At 38.1% G+C, this 25,383-nt stretch overlaps 1 protein-coding gene across 1 annotated transcript in view; it reads right to left on the bottom strand.

Annotated features, from left to right (window-relative positions):
* The window catches only part of LOC136875035 (zinc finger protein pat-9), a 100,450-nt gene that overhangs the window by 53,938 nt on the left and 21,129 nt on the right, over positions 1-25,383 (bottom strand). The window contains exons 3-4 of the mRNA XM_067148757.2: positions 12,845-13,003; positions 12,299-12,576 (exon numbers count right to left, since the gene is read on the bottom strand). Coding sequence (XP_067004858.1) covers positions 12,299-12,300 — 2 coding nt within the window. The 5' untranslated portion in view covers positions 12,301-12,576; positions 12,845-13,003. The remainder of the gene's footprint in view (positions 1-12,298; positions 12,577-12,844; positions 13,004-25,383) is intronic.

Raw genomic sequence — 25,383 nt, 5'->3', positions numbered from 1 at the left:
TCTATAAGCATTTTTAATGTGGATCAAATTCTTGAGGAGATCCAAGGTGCTGTCGTCGTGGGTGCCTTGGCAGTACTGAAACCACAGCCAGACTGCATTCGTAGTCATTACCCAGCTGGGACCAGTTTCCAGCGCGGTCCACACATTTTGACGATGGTCCAGAACATTATTATTATTATTATTATTATTATTATTATTATTCAAGATCCCACAGCAAGATGCAAGACCGCTATTTGGCAGTAAATTACATCTGCTGCCATTGTCATTGCTGACTATGTGACCAGCACCATTGTCGCACGTAGGCAAGTGCGCGGGATTTCTGTCGATACGAATGATATACTTCCCTGCATTATTGACCTTATTATAGAGGTGAACAACTGCACCATCAATATCAAACCTATCATTTATTTCAAATGTGTTTAAATTTTTATTTATATACCAGGAGAATCTACTGTAATCAAAGAATGTCCTCCAAAGGAAAAGATGGCTCTTAATAACGAACCCAGAATAATAATAATAATAATAATAATAATAATAATAATAATCGTATGGCCTCAGCTACCGTGTGCAGACATTTCAATTTGACGCCATCTGGCTGTCTGCTCGTCAATTTCAACGTTTCGTTTCACTCTAGGCCCCCACTAGATGGCAGACCGAGTAAACCGAAACTCTCTTGGGCGTCTATGGCTGAGATTTAATGAATTTAAACACCAAATGGGTCACCAGAGATCTTTTACATGCCGACATCGTACGACATGGAGTGTCGAATGGACTTTTTTCCGCCCTTCAAAAATCCGACTACCTCTGCCGGGTTTGAACCCGCTATCTTGGGATCCGGAGGCCGACACTCTACCGCTGATCCACAGAGCGAGCTACGAACCCAGAAAAGATTTAAAATGATCAGTTTATGATCAGAATAAGTACATTGAAAATCCACAGCCTGTTTGAAGTCATTCGTCCGGGTCAGGAATGGAATGAATGAAGCCCCCATCCAGTGGCGAGGATAGGAATTGTGCCGGCTGCCGAAGCCTGTCGCACTCCTCTGGTGCAATGATTAATGAATGACAAATGAAATGAAATGATATTGGAGAGCGTTGCTTGAATGAATGATGACGGGAAACTGGAGTACCCGGAGAAAAACCTGTCCCGTTTCCGCCTGATCCACGGAGGCTCCTAATAAGTACATTATGAACAGTAAAATCAATTGGTCTCAACTCCTTTTTCACCCCACCGCCGTTAAGTTTATTTACGCTTCTCCCCCCGCCAAAAAAAGGAAGCGTGTTTCTTTATGTTTAAAGGAGATTCCAAATACCAATGTTCACGTCTGTTACCTTCAGTTTTGAGATGTATTATCCCAATAAAAATAATTCCCTTTTTTTTTCACTTCTTTTCACAATCTCCCCCCCCCCCCCCCAAGGGAATTTTCCGGCAAAAAATACTTGTTTCTTTAATGGTAAAGGATCTTCTAAATACCAATTATCATGACTCTAACATATTAAGTTTTTGAGATATGTGTCCTCATAAAAGTAATTCAACTCCTTTTCACTCCCGCCCCCCAAGACGATTTTACCCCCAAAACGCGGTTTTCTTTGTTTTTAAAGGAGATCCAAATACCAATTTCAGGTCTGTAACATCATCAGTTTCTGAGATATTTGTATCCTAATTAAAAGAATTCAACCCCATTTTCAGTCACTTTCACCCCCTACCCCCCACCCAAGTGGTTTTACCAAAAACAAAAAAATATACGTTTCACTATTTTTAATGGAGATAAAAAATACCATTTTTCACTTCTGTAACATGTTAAGTTTTTGAAATATGCTTTCTCATTTTAAAATTTCACCCCCTTTTTAGTTCACTTAAGTGGATTTTCCAAAAACAAATCACCTATATTTCTTTACTTTTGCAGGAGATTCCAAATACCAATTTTTACGTCTGTAATATTTTACATCTCTGAGATATACTGTACATATAGTCTTTCTAAAAATTCACCCCAATTTGTCACTCCTGTTTAACCCCAACAATTGGATTTTCCAAAAACAAAAAAATATGTGTTTCTTTATTTTTAAAGGAGATCCCAGATACAAATTTTCAGGTCTGTAATATCTTCAGTTTCTGAGATATAAGTATCCTCATGAAAGGTGTTCAACCCATTTTTCACCCGTTTTCACCCCACCTATTGGAATTTTCAGAAAAAAAAAAAATACGTGCTACTTTATTTTTAAAGGAGATTCTAAATATTAATTTTTACATCTGTAAACTTTTCAAGTTTGGATATATAGATACACACGTTTCAAAAATTCGCCCCCCTTTTCACCCCCTGCTATTTGCATTTTCCAAAAACAAAAAAATACATGTTTCTTTATTTTTAAAGGAGATCCCAAACACCAATTTCCAAGTCAGTAATATTTTCAGTTTCTGAAATATAAGTAGCCTCATTAAAGGCATTCAACCCATTTTTCACCCCTCCTATTGGGATTTTCCAAAAACAAAAAAATATGCGTTTCCTTATTTTTAAAGAAGATTTTAAATACCAATTTTCACGTCTTTAAATTGTTAAGTTTTTGAGATACAGATACACTAATTTTAAAAATTCAACCCCCTGTTCACCCCCTTAGCGATGGAATATCCAAAAATCCTCCCTTAGCGAGCACCTACATTGTAATATAAATGTATCCGCAAAATTTCATTCCTTTATGTTCAGTGGTTTTGGCTCGGCGATGATGAATCAGTCAGTCAGTCAGTCAGTCAGTCAGTCAGTCAGGACATGTTATTTTATATATATAGATATCAATGATTTTGTCACTAACCACACGTGATAATGTAGACCAACCATCTTGTCCTCAGTTCCTATGTTGGTAGTCTTGTGTATTCCACTATCATGTCGCCCACAAGAAATAAACAAACGGAAGTCATACAGTAGAAGTCCACTATAGCGAGTGCGGCATATAACGAGAACTCTGTTATAGCGAAGGCTTTTTTCTGTCCCTTCAAAATTCCTATATTAAACTGTGTATCGTCTTTTGGTTACAGCGAGAACCCTATCACTGGCGCATCTGTTATTACGAGCGATTAAGCGCGTGTGATTTTTTCCGTTACCAATATTTATGCACCCCAGCGATGATATTGCATGCGATCGATTACCTTCGGCATCGTTTCCTCGCTATGTGCACTAGCGATTTCTCTCATCGACATTCGAAGGTGATCAGATCAAAAATTAGATGTATGGCTTTTCATGCGTTTGCTCTATTAACCAGCATTTCGTCTTAGGTCTGGCACTAGACTCGTCAGAGTGGGATGTGTCAGACCCTACCCACCGATGCTGGGGTGCATGCAGGTGAACTTATCAGAAGCCTATTTATGAGGCATATTCTGATAACTGCATACGGGAGATAAAACTCCACAATGGAATTAATGCCCGCCTAGCAATTCACCTGCATGCACCCCAGCATCGGTGGGTAGGGTCTGACACATCCCACTCTGACGAGTCTAGTGTCAGACCTAAGACGAAATGCTGTTAATAGAGCAAACGCCTGAAAAGCCATACATCTAATTTTTTATCTGATTTTCGATATGCTCTATTGGTGGAAAAATATCTAATTCCCTCCATGGGAATTTAGAATTTCCATTCGAAGGTGATGTCTGAGTCGATTAGTAATATCCATTGACAGCTGTTCCATAAAGAAAATTCGAAATGAAAGAGAACATATTTTTGTAATAAATGCGTAAATAACGTGTCTGATAATGGTTGTTAATGGTTATGAATTTCATGTTTTTGGTCCGTATTGAACTGAGAATAATATATAAGTAATAATAATAACAACGTAAACGTTTCCACCTTTTCAATACTAAAATATATTCACAAAATTATAAATTACACGGTACTAGTTTCGACCCATCTAGGGGTCATCATCAGCCGTATTGGAGCAAAGATCACTTTTGGTGAAATCCTAAGAAAATGTTATTTTAAAGAATAACAAGTGAAATGAGATGTTATTAAGATAATAGTTAATAATACAAGGAATATACATACTAAGAGGTTTTTAACAAAGAATAAAGTATAAATGGGGTGTTGTAAAAATTATAATCATGGAAATCAGTAAGTTCTTGTATTGAAATGACATATATAAAATTATATATGGCTTAGGAAGAGGGCTTAAGGTGGGGCTGAAGGGTGCGGGAGAAAGTGTAATTGTCTTGGAAAAGTACCTTTGATTAAATTTAGGATTGAGTTTAGGTTGGCTGCATTATTGTTTCTGAGGAAAGTGATAAATAGATCGAAGAGTATGTTGGGTTTCTCTGAGATTTCATTGAGATTGTGACTGGCATTAAAGTATTGGTCTAGGTGTATGTAGTAATTTTCCATTATGTTGAGTAAAGGGCCCTTGTTTGCTAATACGAGGATGTCCATGTCTTGTTCAATATTGGTGAAATTATGGTTATAATCTTGCATGTGTTGGCTGATGGCTGAAAACCTGTTGTATTTTATTGCGTTAGTGTGCTCGTGGTATCTGATATTGAAGTTTCTCCCGGTTTGCCCGATGTAGGTTTTTTGACTGGTGGTACATTTGATCCTATAAACTTTTGATTTTAAAAAACTGCTGGTCTTGTTGATGTGTGAAGTATTGTATAAAATGTTCATGTTCTTATTGTTGGTTTTGAAGGCTATTTTAACGCCTTGTTTCTTAAAGATGTTGGTTAACTTGTAGATATCATTGTTGAACGTGAAAGTGGAAAATGTTAGAGGTTTGGTTATTTCTTTTTTGAGGGTAGTTTTTGGGCGATGTTTGTGTTTATTGATTATCCTTTCTATAAAATGATTGCTGAAGCCGTTGAATTTTGCGATTCCGCGGATTGTGTTGAGTTCGTTTTTTAGATCTTTATTGGACATAGGTATGCTGAAGGCTCGGTGAACTAGGCTGTTGTATGTGGCTCGTTTGTGGGACTGGGGGTGCACTGAATCTTGGCGAAATCAACTTTCTAGATTTAACCATCACTAGAAACTCAGATTCTTTCAGTTATAAAATTTTCAGAAAACCCACTCAAACAGCCTCCACCATTCGCCAAGATTCAGTGCACCCCCAGTCCCACAAACGAGCCACATACAACAGCCTAGTTCACCGAGCCTTCAGCATACCTATGTCCAATAAAGATCTAAAAAACTAACTCAACACAATCCGCGGAATCGCAAAATTCAACGGCTTCAGCAATCATTTTATAGAAATGATAATCAATAAACACAAACATCGCCCAAAAACTACCCTCAAAAAAGAAATAACCAAACCTCTAACATTTTCCACCTTCACATTCAACAATGATATCTACAAGTTAACCAACATCTTTAAGAAACAAGGCGTTAAAATAGCCTTCAAAACCAACAATAAGAACATGAACATTTTATACAATACTTCACACATCAACAAGACCAGCAGTTTTTTAAAATCAAAAGTTTATAGGATCAAATGTACCACCAGTCAAAAAACCTACATCGGGCAAACCGGGAGAAACTTCAATATCAGATACCACGAGCACACTAACGCAATAAAATACAACAGGTTTTCAGCCATCAGCCAACACATGCAAGATTATAACCATAATTTCACCAATATTGAACAAGACATGGACATCCTCGTATTAGCAAACAAGGGCCCTTTACTCAACATAATGGAAAATTACTACATACACCTAGACCAATACTTTAATGCCAGTCACAATCTCAATGAAATCTCAGAGAAACCCAACATACTCTTCGATCTATTTATCACTTTCCTCAGAAACAATAATGCAGCCAACCTAAACTCAATCCTAAATTTAATCAAAGGTACTTTTCCAAGACAATTACACTTTCTCCCGCACCCTTCAGCCCCACCTTAAGCCCTCTTCCTAAGCCATATATAATTTTATATATGTCATTTCAATACAAGAACTTACTGATTTCCATGATTATAATTTTTACAACACCCCATTTATACTTTATTCTTTGTTAAAAACCTCTTAGTATGTATATTCCTTGTATTATTAACTATTATCTTAATAACATCTCATTTCACTTGTTATTCTTTAAAATAACATTTTCTTAGGATTTCACCAAAAGTGATCTTTGCTCCAATACGGCTGATGATGACCCCTAGATGGGTCGAAACTAGTACCGTGTAATTTATAATTTTGTGAATATATTTTAGTATTGAAAAGGTGGAAACGTTTACGTTGTTATTATTATTATTATTACTTATATATTAATGGTTGTTAACTCGTTAAAAATTAAGGCTGACTAAACGACCGCTTAATTATGAGGCTAAATACTGCAATTAAGTAAGAATGGGATACACCTCGAGATATGGCAGAGTGCTTAATTGATTTCAGAGGTTAGTTTATATTTTGTCGCGTCTGGTTAAATTACGGAAAGGCTATTATGAAAATTTATAGCGAGAAAGGTATAATTTCTCTTCTGGCGCTTGAAGTGTGTTTTCATCATACGTATAGTACGGTTAAGTTAGGATACGTGACGCTGTTTGAATAAGAGAACTGAAACGTTTGCAACAAAATGCGACCGATCATCTTCGGTACGGGATAGTTTTCTCACTTTGTGCATATGCGAGCTCTCTCGTTGACATTCAAAGGAGATGTTGGAGTTGATTAGTAATACCCATCGACTGCTGTTCTCTAAAGAAAATTCGAAATGAAAGAGGATAACACGTTTTCGTAATAAATGCGTAAATAACATGGCCGATAGCAGTTGTTAACTCGTTAAAAATAAAGACTGAAGTAAACGATATCTTAATTTTAATGTTATATACGGAAATTAAGTAAGAATGTGATACACCTCAAGATATGGCAGAGTAAATCACTGATTTCAGAGGATATTTCATATCTTCTCGCATCTAGTTACGGCTATTTACATGTAAATTTTTTGCGAGAAGGTTATTTCTCTACATGCGTTTCAAACATGTTTTCATGATAGGCTACATATACGGTTAGGTTACGTGACGCTGTTTGAAGAAGAAAGCTGAGGTGTTTGCCACAGAAATCTCTGGAGTGATACCGTATTTCTCCGAATGCAAGACTTTTTTTTCTCAGAATCTCATGCGAAAACTCAAGGGCTGTTGCATTCGCGTCCTAACAGTAAGTTAATGGATACCACTGGCAACTACCGCAGTAACCACGCTGCTTCTTTTCACACGTGCACAGAACTTGTTGACAATAAACGACCGCCTCTTTACTACACATCGCTAGCCGTGACAACCGATTGTACAGTGCCTGTGTGTTTCTCAAATCTGTAGAATGGCATCAAAACATGCGACCCTTCGAATTCTTAGAAAAGCCATGGCTACTCAGTGGCAGAATCATAACACGTCTATTGTACTTGACGCTTGGTAAAATTAAGGTTTATAGACAGCAGGAATATTTTCGTGATGGATAGTCGTGTTGTAAAGATACGTGGAAAAGGTATTACCGGCAAATTTTCAACAGGTTCTAGTGGATATTATGATGCCAATTTTAAGTTAATGTTTATTAAACACTCGGAAATGTAGAATAATTGTGCAGCCGTAAGAAAATACGGCATAGGCCTAACTAAAGCCAATATTTGGCGCTAGTGTGAAGACAAAGAGCTAAAAAAAATGCGTGCTGTACAAGAAATGCATTCAGTGGTCCACAACAAGGATGCTTTAAAGAAATCGAAGATGAAATTGTGAGGTATGTGCACGAAAAACGCTAGGGCGGAATGGCCATATCGTAGCACAATAAACTCATTCCTTGACTTTCAACGTTCGCAATTAGGCCTATACATCGCTAGCCGTTAAATTTGGTGTAGCGGTAGCCGGTTATATCTGACGCTGCGTAAAATTAATAGTTTTATAGACAGCAAGAATAATTTCCTGATGGATGGTTGTATTGTAGAGAGGCATGGAATAGATATTGCCGGAAAATTTTCAACGAGTTCTCTTCGGTATTATGATGCCAATGTTAAGTTAATGGTCCTTAAACCCGGGGAAATAAATAATAATTGTGCAGCCCTAAAAAAAAAAGAAAAAAAAAGAAATACGGCGTGACGAAAGTCAATGTTCGGCGTCTAAAAATAGTCTAAAAATGCGTAGGCCTACTGTACAACAAGGCATTCATGTGATTTTACAAACTTCTTTTTGAGCCCAATTAAAATTTTTTGAAGGGAAAAGTGGGGTTCATCTTGGATTCGGAGAAATACGGTACTATATTTTTTTCAGAATGAAATTAAACATACACTTTCACGTAGTATCGGATTACGAAAAATAACAAACAAGTAAGCCGTAGTGTGGATATCATCTGCGGAGACGCAAGTTTTGAACAAACCGATTGCCGTTTCATACCGATTTTAAAGTACATGAAGGGTTTTCCGACTTTTATACAAAAATCGGATATAACGACAATCCGTTATAGCGAGTACATTTTTCACTGTTATGAATTCTCGCTATGACGGACTTCTACTGTATATAAACACACATATTCTCTGTAACCTCTACTCTAGATGCCATACGAAATACAATGCAAGTTACCAAGAGAGTCTGAACCAACACATCAATAGGATTAACACCACTACAAATTGGGACCCACTTCGGGATGCTATAACAGACGCGGCTCAGAAGACGATCCCCAACAGACCTAAAGGAAACAAGCACCCATGGTGGTCTAACAACTGCGATGAGGCTATAGAAGCCAGGCGACTAGCATGGCTCAAATTGAACCATCATAAAAACGAAACCAACCTACAAGCCTTTATTACACAAAGAAAGAACACCTCCAGCATCATAAGAGGGGCGAAAAGAAAATACAACAAAGAACTGATTAAGCAAGCCGAGAAGGATTTTGGAAGAAACAACTCCAGAGACTTATACAAAGGTCTAAAACAACAGACGACCCAGTTCACACCCCAAACTTTACACTTCCAGAGAACAGACGGATCACTGTGCCTCAATGATGATGACTGCATCAAGACCCTAGATGATTATTTCCAAGGACTTTTGAATGCTGAAGAACCTGCGCAGCGCCTCCCAGTTAGAGAACCAGCTAACCCGGACACCAAAGACATCCCTCCTCCCACCTATGAAGAAGTAAGAGAGACCATTCAACTTCTCAAGAACAACAAAGCTCCTGGAGAAGACGGAATAGTGGCAGAAATGTTGAAACAAGCTGGTGAGCAAACATTCAGGCACAAACACAAAGTAATCCTGGACATATGGGCTAAGGAAAGGCTCCCAGATGATTGGACATCAGCTGTTATCCATCCAATCCACAAGAAGGGAAGCAAAACAGATCCCAGCAACTATAGAGGAATATCACTCCTTTCAGTATCGTATAAAGTCTTTTCCAAGATTCTGGAACAGCACATAAGACAACTGGATAAAGAATTAGAAGAATATCAAGCAGGGTTCAGAACTGCAAGGTCTTGTGCTGAACTGATACAAAATCTGAAGACCATCCTTCCATACAGCAAGAAAAGATGCCGACAGTGGGTAGCTATCTTTGTCGACTTCCAGAAGGCATACGACTCTGTGGATAGGATAGGACTCTGTGGATAGGATCACACTCTTCAACACCTTAAGAAAACTGGGACTAAACGAAAAAATTAATAGGTTGGTGCAAGCCACCCTGCACAACACCACTTCCAAAGTTAAGTTTAGAGGTCAATTATCAGAGAGCTTCACAATCAAAACAGCGGTGAGGCAAAGAGATGGTATCTCATGCATATTATTTAACTGTGTCCTGGAAAAGATCATAAGAGAATGGACCAGGTCATTACCTGAGAACACCGGATTAAGAATGGGGTTTAAATCAGACAACCTGAGGATTCCATGCCTGGCCTTTGCTGATGACCTTACTTTATTAGAAAACGACATGCATGAGGCCACTATGCAGCTTCAAACACTGCACTCTATAGCAGCTAAAGCGGGCCTCATGATCAACATTGGAAAGACCGAGTTTATGACCAACATCAAAGATGCCCATACAACAATGGGAGTCAGTGATACAAAACACATCAAGAGAGCTAAAAATGTGACGTACCTCGGAGAGTGGATATCGGAGGACCTAAGTGAAACGATGGCTCTTGAACAAAGGAGAATCAAATTAGACAAGGCCTACCATGCCTGCAGAAAACTGTATGCCTCAAAGCATTTATCAAAGAATGTAAAACTGAGACACTATAATGCAGTAGTCAGACCATCAGTCCTCTACGCAACAGAATGCCTATCCCTAACTAAAAAGACCCCACTGAGAGCCCTGGAAGTGCAAGAACGGAAATTCCTGAGAATAATAGGGCCAAGGATCCTACCAGATGGAAGGCGATGGTACAAACCCAACAATGAGCTCTACCAGCATCAAGAAAACCTCATAGATGCCATCGGAAGAAAATGTCTGACTTTCTATGGACACCTATACAGAATGGATCCCAATAGATTATCCCATAAGACCTTCAAGGTTGCTAACAAAGGCAAAGCTACTGGATTCCCCTGGACCAAACAAGTGGACAAAGATCTTGCAGAGCTTAATATTAATCAAGCCGCCATTACTGACAGAAATGCATACCGTTTAATGGTCAAAACTAAACATTTCCTAACATCCCTTACATCAGCTAGCCACAAAGGAGCCGGGAATTGGTCAGAGGAGCGCAGGAAATAATTCAGCGAGAAAATGAAGGAATACTGGGCCAACAGGAAGGCTCAAGAGGCCACTAAGAACACAATCCAGTATGCTAAAAGGGGCAGACGATGACAAAAACACAGCTAGAACACAAGCAACGTGGTCCACAGATGGCCTAAACGCAAATAAATAAATAAATAAATAAATAAATAAATAAATAAATAAATAAATAAATAAATAAATAAATAAATAAATAAATAAATAAATAAAAATAAATAAATAAATAAAAATAAATAAATAAATAAATAAATCAACCCACGAGCCCAGTACATTTATTTTATAACCTAATTAAATGTGGCATAGGAAATTCTCCATTATTTGAGCAACTACTAGCATTGCCATTAGCTGACATATAATTGGATGTCATCATTCCCAGTAATCAAGAGAAATACATTGTTACCAACCTGTACAGAAGAAAACAAGTAAATACAAGCTGTAATCGAGCTGGAGACTTATGCCCCCAGACCCCTTGACCTCAGTCCAATGGTTTTATCACTAACCGGACCTAACCAATCCGGATCAATGGTTTTGTCACTAACCACACCTGACAATGTAGACCAATCATCTTGTCCTCAGTTCCCAAGTTGGTAGTCTTGTGTATTCCACTATCATGTCGCCCACAAGAAATAAACAAACAAAAGTCATACTGCACCTAGACACCAGTGCTGCAAGTGGTGACTTCTGGTACTAATATTGAGTAGCACAAGGTAAAACTCTGCCAATCAGTACTGATTGTACAGTTATAAATAGAATGTACATGAAGTACAGTATGATTTTCAAGGGCCTTCATCTGCAATTTCATTCGAAAGGGTAATGTTACATGCATTTTATATTACCAAGCATATCAGATGATGTATTTTGTTCATTTGTGTTTGTAATAGTGAATCAATTCTAAAATAAACCAAATGTACAGGGTGCAGCAGAAATACCTGACGAATTTCAGATGTAAATGACTCAGCAATGCAACAAGCCATTCACAATTTTGTTGCGCAGTTTAAAAGAGCAGGGTTTTCTATTTATGTCACGTGCAGCAGATTCGAGCGAACTAAAGGTAGTATTGGCCATAGCTTTCAAACAGGTGTTATTGTCGTGCGCGCAGTCTTGTCCTTGGAGAACAAGTACATCGTCTCGTCCAGGCTAGTCAGCCAGCCAGCCGCTAGCATGGCGTGGAGTGGAGTGGTGAACACCGAGATTTCATGATTAAGACTTATTTTAAAAATGCTGACTCTTGTTACAACACAGCATTTGTTTCGCAGACACTTTGGCTTAAGTCGACATGTGAAAGTTCCGAGCAGGAACACCATTCTGTTATGGGTGAAGAGCTTGAAAAAAGTGGTTCGAGTGTGAAAACAAAGCCGCCGTCGGGTATTTCTGCCGGACCCTGTATTTCATATGCCAAAATGGACCATATCCCACAGATCTGAAAAAATATATATATATAATTCAGAAAAGTGATGCATGGTTCCTGAAAGTATTCAATACCTAAGAGTCGACAGCAGATTTTAAAGGTTAACTTTAAGCCATAATTTCTGAGTGTGTTTCTTTTGACAGTTTGATTTGGCATGTAACCATTCAATTGTTCTGCAAGAGAATGACTACATCTTTTCTCTGTTTTGCTGATACTTACATTGGATCACTGGAGATCCCTAATGGTGGTGAAGTACTATTCTCAATGCCATTACTTGAAACATCAGTTATATTCTTTTGAAGATGAGACTTTTCTGAGCAGCCATTTATATTTAGGGTGGCATTACAAACAGTTGCAGAGTCACTCTGATAGTCCTTCGAACATGAAGGAATCGGACTGTTATTTACTAGCCGAGGGGAGCAACCACTGCTGCTTTGAACATTCCCAGGTTCTTCAGCAGAAGTTGGCACAGGATGTTCAACCACACTCTCTTCATCCTACAACAACAACAAAAACTACTATTATTATTATTATTATTATTATTTACCACAGATCATATAGATTTTATGGATGGTCTAGTGAAAAAGGACAAGCTCCATGTATATTATCTGCTTCACAAACCCACTAAGATAATATTTACAATAATTGCATTATTCACATATTTACACTCTTACACTCAACAACACTTATACTCAATTTCATCCAATTTAATGGATGAATATTGCTATAACCTGAAGTAAATGTTCATAAGTGTACCCCACATACCGTCAGCTCATAAGAATCAATTAGTTCATTTGGAAGACCATATCGTTCCCTCAGTGTGGTATCGATTATAACACTACGAAGGACAAAGTCGTGTAGCAATTCCAACTGGTAAATGCAATGTCGACATAAGTAATTTGGCAAACCATCGTTCTCTTCCACCTACAACAAAAGAGTTAAAACATATTCAGAATAATTTCAAAATTTAGTAAACTGTGGTGTAAACTTACACACCATGTGCAGAGAACCTTTCCTAACAGATACTTCTCAAATACAGACTGAAGCGTTTGTCATAGGGATGGAAAAGATTTGGTGGGAGGGAGAGTATGCGTACCGGGGAAAGAAAAATCTGTAAAAAATTAAAGGATTAACACAAAATTCTAGGTGTAAATCTGATTTCTAAAGATAATATGCAACTTACATTTTTGGACTGTACAGACCTAGAAGGGAATTATTTGATCGACATAGAAAGGAAAATGATTCTAGGGATGATTTCAATTTATCAAACGTTAACTGGGAAGGTAATGAGAATGTAAGAGAGCATGACCTCGAAATGATAAATAAGTTAAACTGGAAAGGACAGCTAAATCAGAAAGTGATAGAATCAACTAGAGGAGATAATATTCTAGATATGGTACAGATAAAAATAGATGAGCTCTATGAACTGAAGTGATAGATGGTATAAGTGATTACAAAGTGGTTTTTGTCATAGTTACAAAATAAATGCAATAGAAACAAAGGCTGTAAAAGTAGGATTATTAGGCAGTACGTCTTAACGAGGTTTTACTGTATTTACAATCGTGTTTATGTGATTACCTCAATGAAGATCTCCCCTTATATTAACATCTAGATACAGTGATCCCCATAAGGACTTTCACCCCATCAAGGCAGTAATTTACACTGAGAAGACTTTTCCTATTATTGAAACTCACAACCTGACTTTTAACCCTGTTTATCATCATACTATTGTCTGTGTTACATCTCACAACATTGTCGAGGTCTTTTTGCAGTCGATCACAATCTTGTAAATTATTTATTACTCTATAGGCTCCGTCCGTATAGGAATGTGCTGCTGCAAGTGGATACTAAAAGAACTACTTAGAGGTACGTTCATCAACAATTGACCATAAGGAGCTGATAATAATAATAATGTTATTTGCTTTACGTCCCACTAACTACTTTTACGGTCTTCGGAGATGCCGAGGTGCCGGAATTTAGTCCCGCAGGAGTTCTTTTATGTGCCAGTAAATCTACCGACACGAGACTGTCGTATTTGAGCACCTTCAAATACCACCAGACTGAGCCAGGATCGAACCTGCCAAGTTGGGGTTAGAAGGCCAGCGCCTTAACCGTCTGAGCCAATCAGCCCGGCCGTAAGGAGCTGCTGGAGTGCTGTCTTTGGATTATTATTTTCTAATGCCATAACGTTCTGGCAGAGCTATGTGCTTACTTTTGGGTGCATTAATAGATACGGTAATACAGAGCTTTCTTTCGCGATTTAGTGAAATTGATTTCAAAAGACAGTGGATCTTAGCAGTAAATCGGTTTAAAACTTTTAATACAAAATAAATCTTTACAAAACTTGTTTTAATTATTTTACAAATACGTTAACAATATAGCAAACTAATTATTATAATGCAGTAGACCATCCTTTTTAAAGCGCACTAGTAGACACTATTGTCGTCTGCGAGATGTAGTGTTTACAGTGCACTATGTCTTCTGCATACCTGCCAACTCTACAAAACCAAAAATCACGAGATTTTGATACGAAAATCAGAAAAAAATAAGGAGAAATCAGGACATACAATTGGTCAAAACTGCTTATTCTACATGTCTTGCGCGATACAGGAGTACTACGATATATATTAAAACACTTATTGTCTCAACACCCGACTGTTGCTATATGAGGCTATAATGTTAAAAATTACACATCGCTATTCCCTCACAGGAAGTATGTGAGTGAGACATCAGTCTCTGATAAGCCTTCTGAAAATAGAATGAACTCATGTTCCATACGTGTGAATCAGTCAAGCACTTAGATACCATTACTTAGCAAATGCATAGATAAATACATGGCATCATGCGCCCGTGCGATTATGCGAAGCGCAATACTATTTTTATCAAGTAATACATTAAAATTTGCCCGAATCGTCTCCAAACAGTTGAACTTTTTTGTCTTTATAAACGTGTTAATTTAATTGACATTGTGCGTTAATCCTTATGTGGCTTTAAAACATTACAATCATTAATTAATACTGACGGTGAATGGTCTTGCCCTCGCATCTCAAACGCAGGAAAGGAGAAATTGAACAAGGAGAGCGGTTAGAAGAACTTTTTCTGATAAAAATGCAGAGGCTTGATGTTGGATCAGTTGAAATTCCTGATTTAGAAATCGCATGTCCACTATCAAGTACACACAGTTTCACTCACCATTAGAATGGAAGATGAAATGCATGAAACTTTTTAACCAGAATCTCATTGTGTCATGTTGCCATTGAGTTTTAGACATCAGTGTTAATGAATCAAGTCTTTTACTCTAACTTTAGCATTGTTATTTTAATCACAACTACACTGTCAATTTATACATTGTATATCATAACTGCATCTTAGCAAAATGTTTTTATCTAATTAGTGTTAAGACTATAATTAATTGCAATTATAAGTACATCAAGATTATAGCTTAACCTTGAGACATTGTAATAGCTGAGGATGCTCGGTAGACGAGCGAAACATTTCCCAACTGTAGTATTATGTCAAGGATAACATCCTAACAATAAAAACATTTTATGTATTGAATAGGTAGAAAATAAATATTTGTATTATTTTACTCAGTACTACGGTGCTGATCTAACAGTCCAAGTTCCAGAGCTGGAATGACCAGGCCGCAGAGAGCCGCGAACACTCCTCTGCCATTATTCTGTGAAATATGCACACTGATCATTCCAATCAGTGTCTCAGAGTAGGGATTGAATAGCTCGAATGTTAGGATGAGCCAGTGTGTTACATACCAGTAGTATCAGAAAATGTATGAACCAGAGGAATGGCATGCCAAAGAAGAAAGTTATCTAACTCCCCAGCTACTTCCGACCAATATCAGGCAGGCTGTTGCACTCGGTACAACCGGCGAGTTGGCCGTGTGGTTAGGGGCCCGCAGCTGTGAGCTTGCATCCGGGAGATAGTGGATTCGAACCTCACTGTCGGCAGCCCTGAAGGTGGTAGTGGTTTCCGATTTTCACACCAGGTAAATGCTGCGGCTGTATCTTCATTAAGGGCAAGGCCACTTCCTTCACACTCCTAGCCTTTTCCTACTCCATCTTCGCCATAAGACCTATCTGTGTCAGTGTGACGCAAAGCAAATTTTAACAAATACTTGCTACGCAGCAGTAATCTTATCTATCAGCAACAGAAGAAACAACGCACATCACAACAAACAATGGTCAATGTAATGTTATTGTTGATCAATTTTATGACCTTTCTATATTGTATTGTGCTGTGCTTAATCGTGTGTATAAGTACGGTATAAGAGAATTATTTTTTTTTAAATGCAGAGTAGGTAACTGACATCACAACAATGCAAGTTTCGAAGTGAAGTATTTTTAAAATATATATATATATCGAGTGCTGTGTTATGAAAGTGGGATAGCTAATACTAACATAAAAAGAAACATCTCAAGCAGTGATACTTATAGGAAAACAGTGTAAATATTGTGTAACTGAAACCGTTAAATATCTCAAGTGTGCTACGTCGAAAAGCCGCCATTTTATTCCGGTTTACGATAATTGAGAGCAAACAAGTTTTACTCGCTACGAGGAATTCTCTGAAGTCAAAAGACCAAAAGTCAAAGAACATACACAGCGATGACTCCAAGGAAGACGGAAATCCAGACGAAAGAGAATTGCGGTTCCTGCAAACAGGAATTTGATGGAAATTCTGCAGCCGTAAAATGTGATGGAGCTTGCTCACTCTGGTACCATAAAGACTGTGCAGGACTTAAACAAGGAGAATTTGACATGCTGAGCAAAACCAACAGCAATCTAATGTGGATGTGCGGAGACTGCAAAGCCATATTAGAAGAAATGAAATACAAGAGAGACATGACTCAAGAGATCATGGAGAAAATAGATGGGATAGTGATAAACAACCCAAAAATAGAGGAATTATCAAGGAAAATAGAGAAAATGACTGATTTCATCCAACAAAAATTGAACATGACATTAGATAAAACACAAGAAGAAGAAGAAGAAGAAGAAGAAATAAATGTTCCATCTGAAACAAACAATACAAAACAGACGTTAGATAAAACACAAAAAGAAGAAGCAATAAATGTTCCATCTGAAAGAAACAATATAAAACCGACGCAGACAGTGAGAAAGGAAAAAAATAACCACATCCCCAACACAAACAGCACAATTTCTGAACAAAGAGAAGAAGCAATTGCTGAAAAGGAAACACTGACTCCACCTCAAATACAGAACAACACGAAAATTAACCTGGGTAACAAGCAACACTCAAACGGAAACATAGAAGAGGAAAGAAACAAAGAGGGCTGGAGAGAAGTAAGGAATGGAAGAACACTACCCAGAAGAAACCAAAAAGAAGCACTGCTTGGAACGAATCAACATGAAGACGAACTACGCGCAGCCGAAAAGACTGCCTGGCTCTTCCTGGGAAGGATAAATTCAAATTCCACACAGGAGACAGTCAAGAAATTCCTAATCAGAAACGGGATTGAAGGAAGCATAACTTGTGAAGAAATATCCATAAGTTGACTCAATAAAGCATTTAAAGTTGGCATCCCCTTTAAATACATGAACTCAGTATCAGACCCAGGGTTCTGGCCAGCAAATGTAATAGTCAGACGCTATAGGTTCTTTCGGAGTCAACGGAGAACTGAGGGAGCCATCCTTGATTAATTCAACGAAGATACCCCAAGGGAGCAATAAAGTAACAGCAAGTGCCACAACATACATACCACAGAACAAAATGACAACCGAAATTATAATTTCCAAGATAGCATGTAAAACTGCCTCAACCAACAAAACAGAAAAAGACAGCAAACATAATGAATACACAGGACTGCTATGGAACGTCGAAGGAATTAAGGGAGCAATGGCCTTAACACCAGATAACACCTTAAGCAAGTACGACATAGTAATATTCACGGAAACTTTCCTCTTGGAAGACTGGCAACATCTACACTTCTATGGTACACATCTCATGGCAAAAAAAGGGGAACTGGGAAGACCTTCAAGGAGGAATATCCATTCTGGTGAAACCATCCTTGACACCGATCATCTTCACTACTCAATCCAACAATGCATTACTTGTGGAAACAAAGAACCTCGCCATCATAGCTGCTTACTTCCAACCATATTACAATGCTTTGGACATAATAGATGAGCTCAGTGATCTAATACAAACCAGCGAAGGAAGCAAGCCAACCGTACTAGCAGGAGATTTGAATAGCAGAATAGACACTGATAACTACAAGGCAAAACTTATCATTGAAAAGCTCAGAGAACAGGGTTTCCTACTTACAAATAACAACAAGACTCCAACATATATATCCATCAACGGCAAGAGCGCAATAGATCTATTATTTGTAAAGGGACAAAAAAGAGGGAAGATAAGACCAATCTGGACGAACTCATTGACACCCATACGGAAACGCCTCCCAATGGAATTCACCATTTCCCACCCAAGAGACAAAAATCAAGATAACACACAGAAGATATCTAGGAAACTAAACATAGATACATTGAAAGAAAGCCCTTGCAAACTAAAAAGCATAGAAACACTAATAGACAACGAAGAACTGTCAGAAGCCACAAGCCGGATAGAAGATCTGATATTAATCTCTACAGAACCAATCAACATGCACGCTAAAGTGAGTAAAAAGTGGTTTGACAAAGAATGTTTCATCAAAAGAAAGAAAGTGCTAGACAAGTTACACCAAGTGAAGCTTAACATCCAAGACCCTAACCTACTAGAAATGTATGTGACTGAAAGAAAACAAAACAAAGCATTGATAAAGGAAAAGAAAAAAGCATACAGTGAGAAAAAAGCTCATCAACTGGCTGAAGAGGTAAAAAAAGATCCATACATTGCACTCTGCCCACGACAAGCTCCACCAATACAGTACATAAATATGGCAGTCTGGGAAGACCACTTCATCAGCATTTTGAACAAAAAGAAAGAAACAGATTTACCTAACCACAGAACGGAAGATGGCAATAAAACAAACCTAACTGAATAGAAACCATTTACAGCAGAAGAAGTCCGAAAGACAATAAATAGAACAAAGAACAAGAAAACTGCAGGCCCAGACAAGATCTATAATGAGCATATAAAATCACCCATAGAATCACTGCACCCTATTTGGACGAAGCTATTCAATAAATGCATAGAGACCGGAACAATACCAGAACAATGGAGGAACTCCATAATTAAAGTTATATTCAAAGGCAAAGGAGACCCAGAAGATCCCAACAACTATAGAGGCATTGCACTAGAAAACGCTCCCTTTAAAATTCTCACAACATTAATAATGGAACGAGTAAAGAAACCCATTGATGAGATCCTCCCTGAAACTCAATTCGGATTCAGAAACAATAGATCGACACTAATGGCAGCAGAACTATTATTAGGCAACATAAAAGAAGCACTTGAAAAGAAAGAAAAGTTCTATTCCGTCTTTATGGACTTCACAAAAGCTTTCGACCAACTGGACAGAGGACTAATCATATCCAAACTTGAAAACCTATTAGGAAGAGAAAACGTATGGACAAGACTGATCAAAGAAATATTACAATACAACACTATAAGGGTATCAGGAGACCCCATGAGTCCACTACTATTCATCCTAGCAACTGAGCAAATATTGAGGATAACGCAAGACAGAGAAGACATTCACATTTTTGCGTATGCAGACGACATAGTAGTAAGCTCCACAAATCTGCACAAACTACAGAGTGCCATAGATACAATTGTAAAATGGTGCCAGAACAACAACTTCTACATTAACAACACAAAAACGGAAATGATGATCTTTAGAAATGGAGATAAGATACCTCACGGAACAGAAATCACTATCTCCAACAGCAAACTCAAAATAGTCAATGATTTCAAGTATTTAGGGGTCACACTACAACCTAGCGGCAAATGCTTTACAAAACACATAACAGAAAGAGCTGCGCAAGCTATCCTAGCAATAAATAACATCAAGCATATACAAGCACTTAGCTTGGAAACAACAATGAAATTATTCGAGGCAAAGATTATTCCTATCCTAACATACGGCATTGAAATTATATGGCCTGACCTCACCAGGAAAAACCTAGCTACCTTGGAAAGAGTTAAAACATGCTTCTTGAAAAGAGCTTTGGGTGTATCCAAATCAACAAGATCCCGCCTAACACATGTACTAGCTAGAGAATCATTTCTGCTAAAGGATTTGAAAACAACCTTCGTGCTCCCATCTACCATAGCAGCAGATCAAGAATTACAAAGTTTAAGGGACCGCCGCCTAGAAATTTGGCCAGAATTCTACAGCACGGGTGCGATGATCGATAGGACCTGGACGTCAGCAAACTTCGAGATGAGACATGTACTAACGAGACTGTCTGTGCACGGCTTCCATCATCACCTCTGCAAGAACAAGGTATACCACAATCCGATGAAGACTTGCATATGCCAACTGTGAGAAAAGACGTGTGATCGTTACCACATCGAACTGTGTACAAAGCGAACAAAAACCATAAGTGAATACGCAAAACTAAGTATTAATAGAAATAATATTTAAATGACTTATTTTGTTGTACTATGCACATTTGTGCGCACTTCCAATATATATATTGTATTGGTTCATGGTGTGGGTTACTGTAGTCACGTCCTAGTTCGTGAACCATGGGCAACAGCTGAGTGGCCTAGTAAGTGGTCCTGAGAGTCGGGATACCAGTTGCTATGGAATGGGAGTGGGCATCTCCGACGTATTCTGAGTCATGGCCCTCCTTGTGCTCAGGCGGCTAGGACTATACAATCCACCGGTGGTCCATAACCCGTTAAGAGGACAGATCCTCACTTGGACTATGTGTAAGTAGGGTAGCATCCTGCTTCATGAATTTACCGAGCTCAGAACATTTTAAGCAAGCCTCGGACCTAAGGGAGTAACGAAGTCCCACTCCCATTTGACAGGCGAGGGACTCCTTAGAAACAACTTGGCGAACAAAATGGAATTCGATGGGGAGCTATCAATATTAATGGGACTTACGGAACAAAGAAAGTAGAAATGGCTGAGTCAGCAAAGATGATGCATCTGGATGTGCTAGGAGTAAGTGATATTTGGGTAAGGGGAGATAATGAGGAAAAGATAGATTATAAAGTGTACTTGATGGGTGTTAGAAAGGGAAGGGGTAGGGCTGTTTGAATAATAACACAGTAGAGGTTTCCACCTAATCAATACTAATATGTATTTACAATATTTTAAATTACATGGAACTAGTTTCGACCGACCTAGGGATCATCATCAGCCATATTAAAGCATAAACAACTCTTGGCGAAATCCTAAAACATGATATTTTAACGGTGTGAATCTTATGGATTTATAATTTATAAAGTGAAGTGTGGTAATGAAATGAGAGATGTTAGTATGGTACAGGTGAGTAATAGTTAATAATTATACAAGGCATATACATACCAGGAAGTTTGGAACAGAGTACAAATGGGGTGCTTAGTGTTGTAAGAGTTATACACTCATGGAGATCAGTAGGTCCTCGTAATAAAGAATATAATGTAAAATGACACATAAAAATATAAAAATATATACAAGTATGTATAAAGTCTGGAGAGTAAAAAGTGTTATATGCCGAGTCGGCTTGACACTGATCAGCTTCAGCAGAGAAATTAGGCAGTTGGTGTATTAAAGCTTTGTTGACCGGCAGCATTGTTGATTGTTGGATGTGAAGTTATTTTTGAATTTCTGGTTAAGAAGAAAGTGGACACTGCGCGTGGAGATATTATTCTCAGATCTTAGCGGAAACCAATTGGACCTATTAAAATGGAGAAAAGCCGGTAAAAAACAAAGTACATGGAGAGAGGAAAAGGTTACCATAAAGTGAAAGGACGCTTACCTTGCGCTGCGGTGTGTGTGGTTTAGCTGGTGGTGTGCGACTGGTGGCGCGACTGTGGTCTGCCCACATTTCTCTTCCCGCCACCAGTCGCACACCACCAGCTAAACCACACAGACCACAGCGCGAGGTAAGCGTCCTTTCACTTTATGGTAACCTTTTCCTCTCTCCGTGTTCTTTGTTTTTTTCCGGCTTTTCTCCATTTTAACAGGTCCAATTTGGTTTCCGCTAAGAACTGAGAATTTCTCCACGTGCAGTATCCACTTTCTTCTTAACCAGAAATTCAAAAATAACTTCACATCCAACAATCAACAATGCTGCCGGTCAACAAAGCTTTAATACACCAACTGCCTGCCTAATTTCTCTGCTTAAGCTGATCAGTGTCAAGCCGACTCGGCATGTAACACTTTTTACTCTCCAGACTTTGTACATACTTGTATATATTTTTATATGTGTTATTTTACATTGTATTCTTTAGTACGAAGACTACTGATATCCATGAGTGTATAATTTTTTACAACACTAAGCACCCCATTTGTACTTTGTTCCATACTTCTTAGTATGTATATTCCTCGTATAATTATTAACTATTACTCACCTGTACCATACTAACATCTCTCATTTCATTACCACACTTCACTTTATAAATTATAAATCCATAAGATTCTTACCGTTAAAATAACATGTTTTAGGATTCGCCAAGAGTTGTTTATGCTTTAATATGGCTGATGATGACCCCTAGGTGGGTCGAAACTAGTTCCATGTAATTTAAAATATTGTAAATACATCTTAGTATTGAATAGGTGGAAACCTTTACTGTGTTATTATTCATATGTTATTCTCAGTTCAATACGGACCAACAACATGAAATTCATAACCCTTGAGGATGAAGCTGTAAGCATAAACCGGCTTCGGTGGTGGAGTCATGTGAGGCGAATGGAGGAGGATAGGTTACCTAGGAGAATAATGGACTCTGTTATGAGGGTAAGAGAAGTAGAGGGAAGTAGCTGAATGTGAATAAATTTTGTATTGATAAGGTGGTGACTTATATTTATATTGTTTTTATAAAGTAATATCTATCAATACGGAAATGAAACTTATAAACAACAGAAGTAGAGGGAGACCAAGATGACGATGGTTAGACTCAGTTTCTAATGATTTAAAGACAAGAGGTGTAGAACTAAATGGAACCACAGCACTAGTTGCAAATAGAGGATTGTGGCAACGTTTAGTAAATTCACAGAGGCTTGGAGACTGAACACTGAAAGGCATAACAGTCTATAATGATAATGTATGTATGTCTATATTGTAGGCCTTCATATTTAGTTTTCTTTTGACTCTGTGATATTAGGACGTCTCATAAAATGATTTATAGCGTAGACTGTAGTTCCTTATTCTCCGACTTTACATACCGATTTTCATGAAATTATGTTTACCCAATTTCTTGCGACTTAAGCCACCAGCGCAGTAAGTCACTACACTAGCGGTTAGCAAACATGCACCGGCCGGTACTACCTATAAACCGGTGTTAAATAAACAAAGTTTATTAAACAAATTAAGGAAATCAGTCACAAGGAAAGGAAAATTACATCCAACAGTTACTTACCCAGGAAGGCCCAAATAAAACTCCCAGAGGAAATGGATAAAATTCCTTGTTTCGGCGCTGAACCACACAGATAATAAAGGAGACACTGGTTTCAATGAAATAAACTTTTAATTAAAGAATGAAAACTTAACATGAAACCAAAAGAACATCGTCCTATCTGAGGGAATAAAAGTATTTTAAGTAGTTCAAAACAATTAGTGAATAATAGAAAATACACGGATGAAACTGAAAAACGTAGTCCTTTTCAGAAAATGATACTGATGCAAATCATTAGCTTAAAAACAGAAGGTTGTACTAATTAAAGACACTAAATCATTACCAGAAACAGTACACCTTGATAACATTACTATAATAACAGAAAATGATTCGAATTAAAACTTAAATTGTTCACAGAAGGTTTAAACGGGCCCCGTTTGTTAGACTACTAAAATTAAATTAAAACTAACGCATTAAACCTAGGGAAAGCCACTCTATTAACGAGTTTCATTGAACTTTCTTAATAAGAGGAGGCTTCGCAGGAGCATGGAACTCTAGCCCAATTAATAAACTACGAGGGGTTTAAAAGATTAGCGAACGGAAAACACACACAGTTAAACAGGGGAAAAGGAAGAAAACCGTAAGAGATCAAGTGAGGAACCAAGAAATCTTCCACAAAAATCGAAAATACTTAAGTAAACTCAGGCTCCGCGATTAACACGCAAACCCATAGGCAACAATCACCGTCCTGCCCCCAAAAGCCAAACGTTACATAGCAACGAAAACATACGCCCGCAAACCAATCATGTTACAAGGCACAACAAAGGCCAGAAACAAAATAAAATCAGGGAACACAAAAGATAAAAATACCAGGAAAATAGAAGCAAGGTTTTTTTTTAAAACCGAGGAAACCAGAATTATATGCTTCTGCGGAACCTCACGCAGTATAAAGGGCACTAAGTGCCCGACACATTTTGAATTTACATGATCAATGAAGTTCTTTAACGGGTGAAAATGATAGTTAATTTAAAAAGGATTTCCTTATTTTCGTATTCTACACATGCCAATAATTTTGATATATTTTTAGACTTATCCACTCGTTCGTCCGCTTAGTAATTTCCAAAATAATTATTTTCACGAAATTCCACCTTGAAAGAGTTAATTTTCAAGACACAAATCACACGAATTTCCTTGCAGTTTCATAATCACAGGATATAACTTGCCAAATGATGAAGCCACTTACTTGGGTGAAGTTGACGCTCAGGCATGTTGAGCTAGTTCCTCACATACTTACAGATGCTTACAGTTAGGTTTCCCCGGTCAGAATTCGTTGAAAAGTATCATAATAGGACGATGCAGGAAACAAAGTAATTTGGGTTTAAAACCCACATCTCAAGACCCTTAGCCGGGGTCTATACTCCAACATGACGCCAACATCTTAACAATCCAGTTAACACAACCGCATGCCATGACTTCCCAAAGCGTACTGACTCGAGGCAAAATGGCGAGGCTCGCTTCCTCAGGCAGTAACCGCGCTCCGATAGGTAGAAGAGCGCGCGGGGAGGGGAACACTATTGTAGGTGATTGACAGAAGGTAGCAGCACATATTAGACGAGGAATGAAACAGTCCACACCATACATATTTGCGAGAATGTATTGACGTTGTCATTAGTCCACAATAAGAATCATAAGTAAGTTCGATGAGTATCATCAAAGCTCGTGGTAGTACGAGGGAAATCATCCGCTTAGACATATAGAAAGATTAAGATTTTCTACGGCGATATTGCCAGTTCAAAATAGGTTCACAGGGTAGGGTAAATTGCGTTACACCGTA

This window comes from Anabrus simplex, chromosome 5 (assembly GCF_040414725.1).
Source record: "Anabrus simplex isolate iqAnaSimp1 chromosome 5, ASM4041472v1, whole genome shotgun sequence".
In the NCBI taxonomy this organism is placed as follows: Eukaryota; Metazoa; Arthropoda; class Insecta; order Orthoptera; family Tettigoniidae; genus Anabrus; species Anabrus simplex.
The sequence above is the reverse complement of the archived record's forward strand: the minus strand, read 5'-3'. Positions and strand labels throughout refer to the sequence as shown.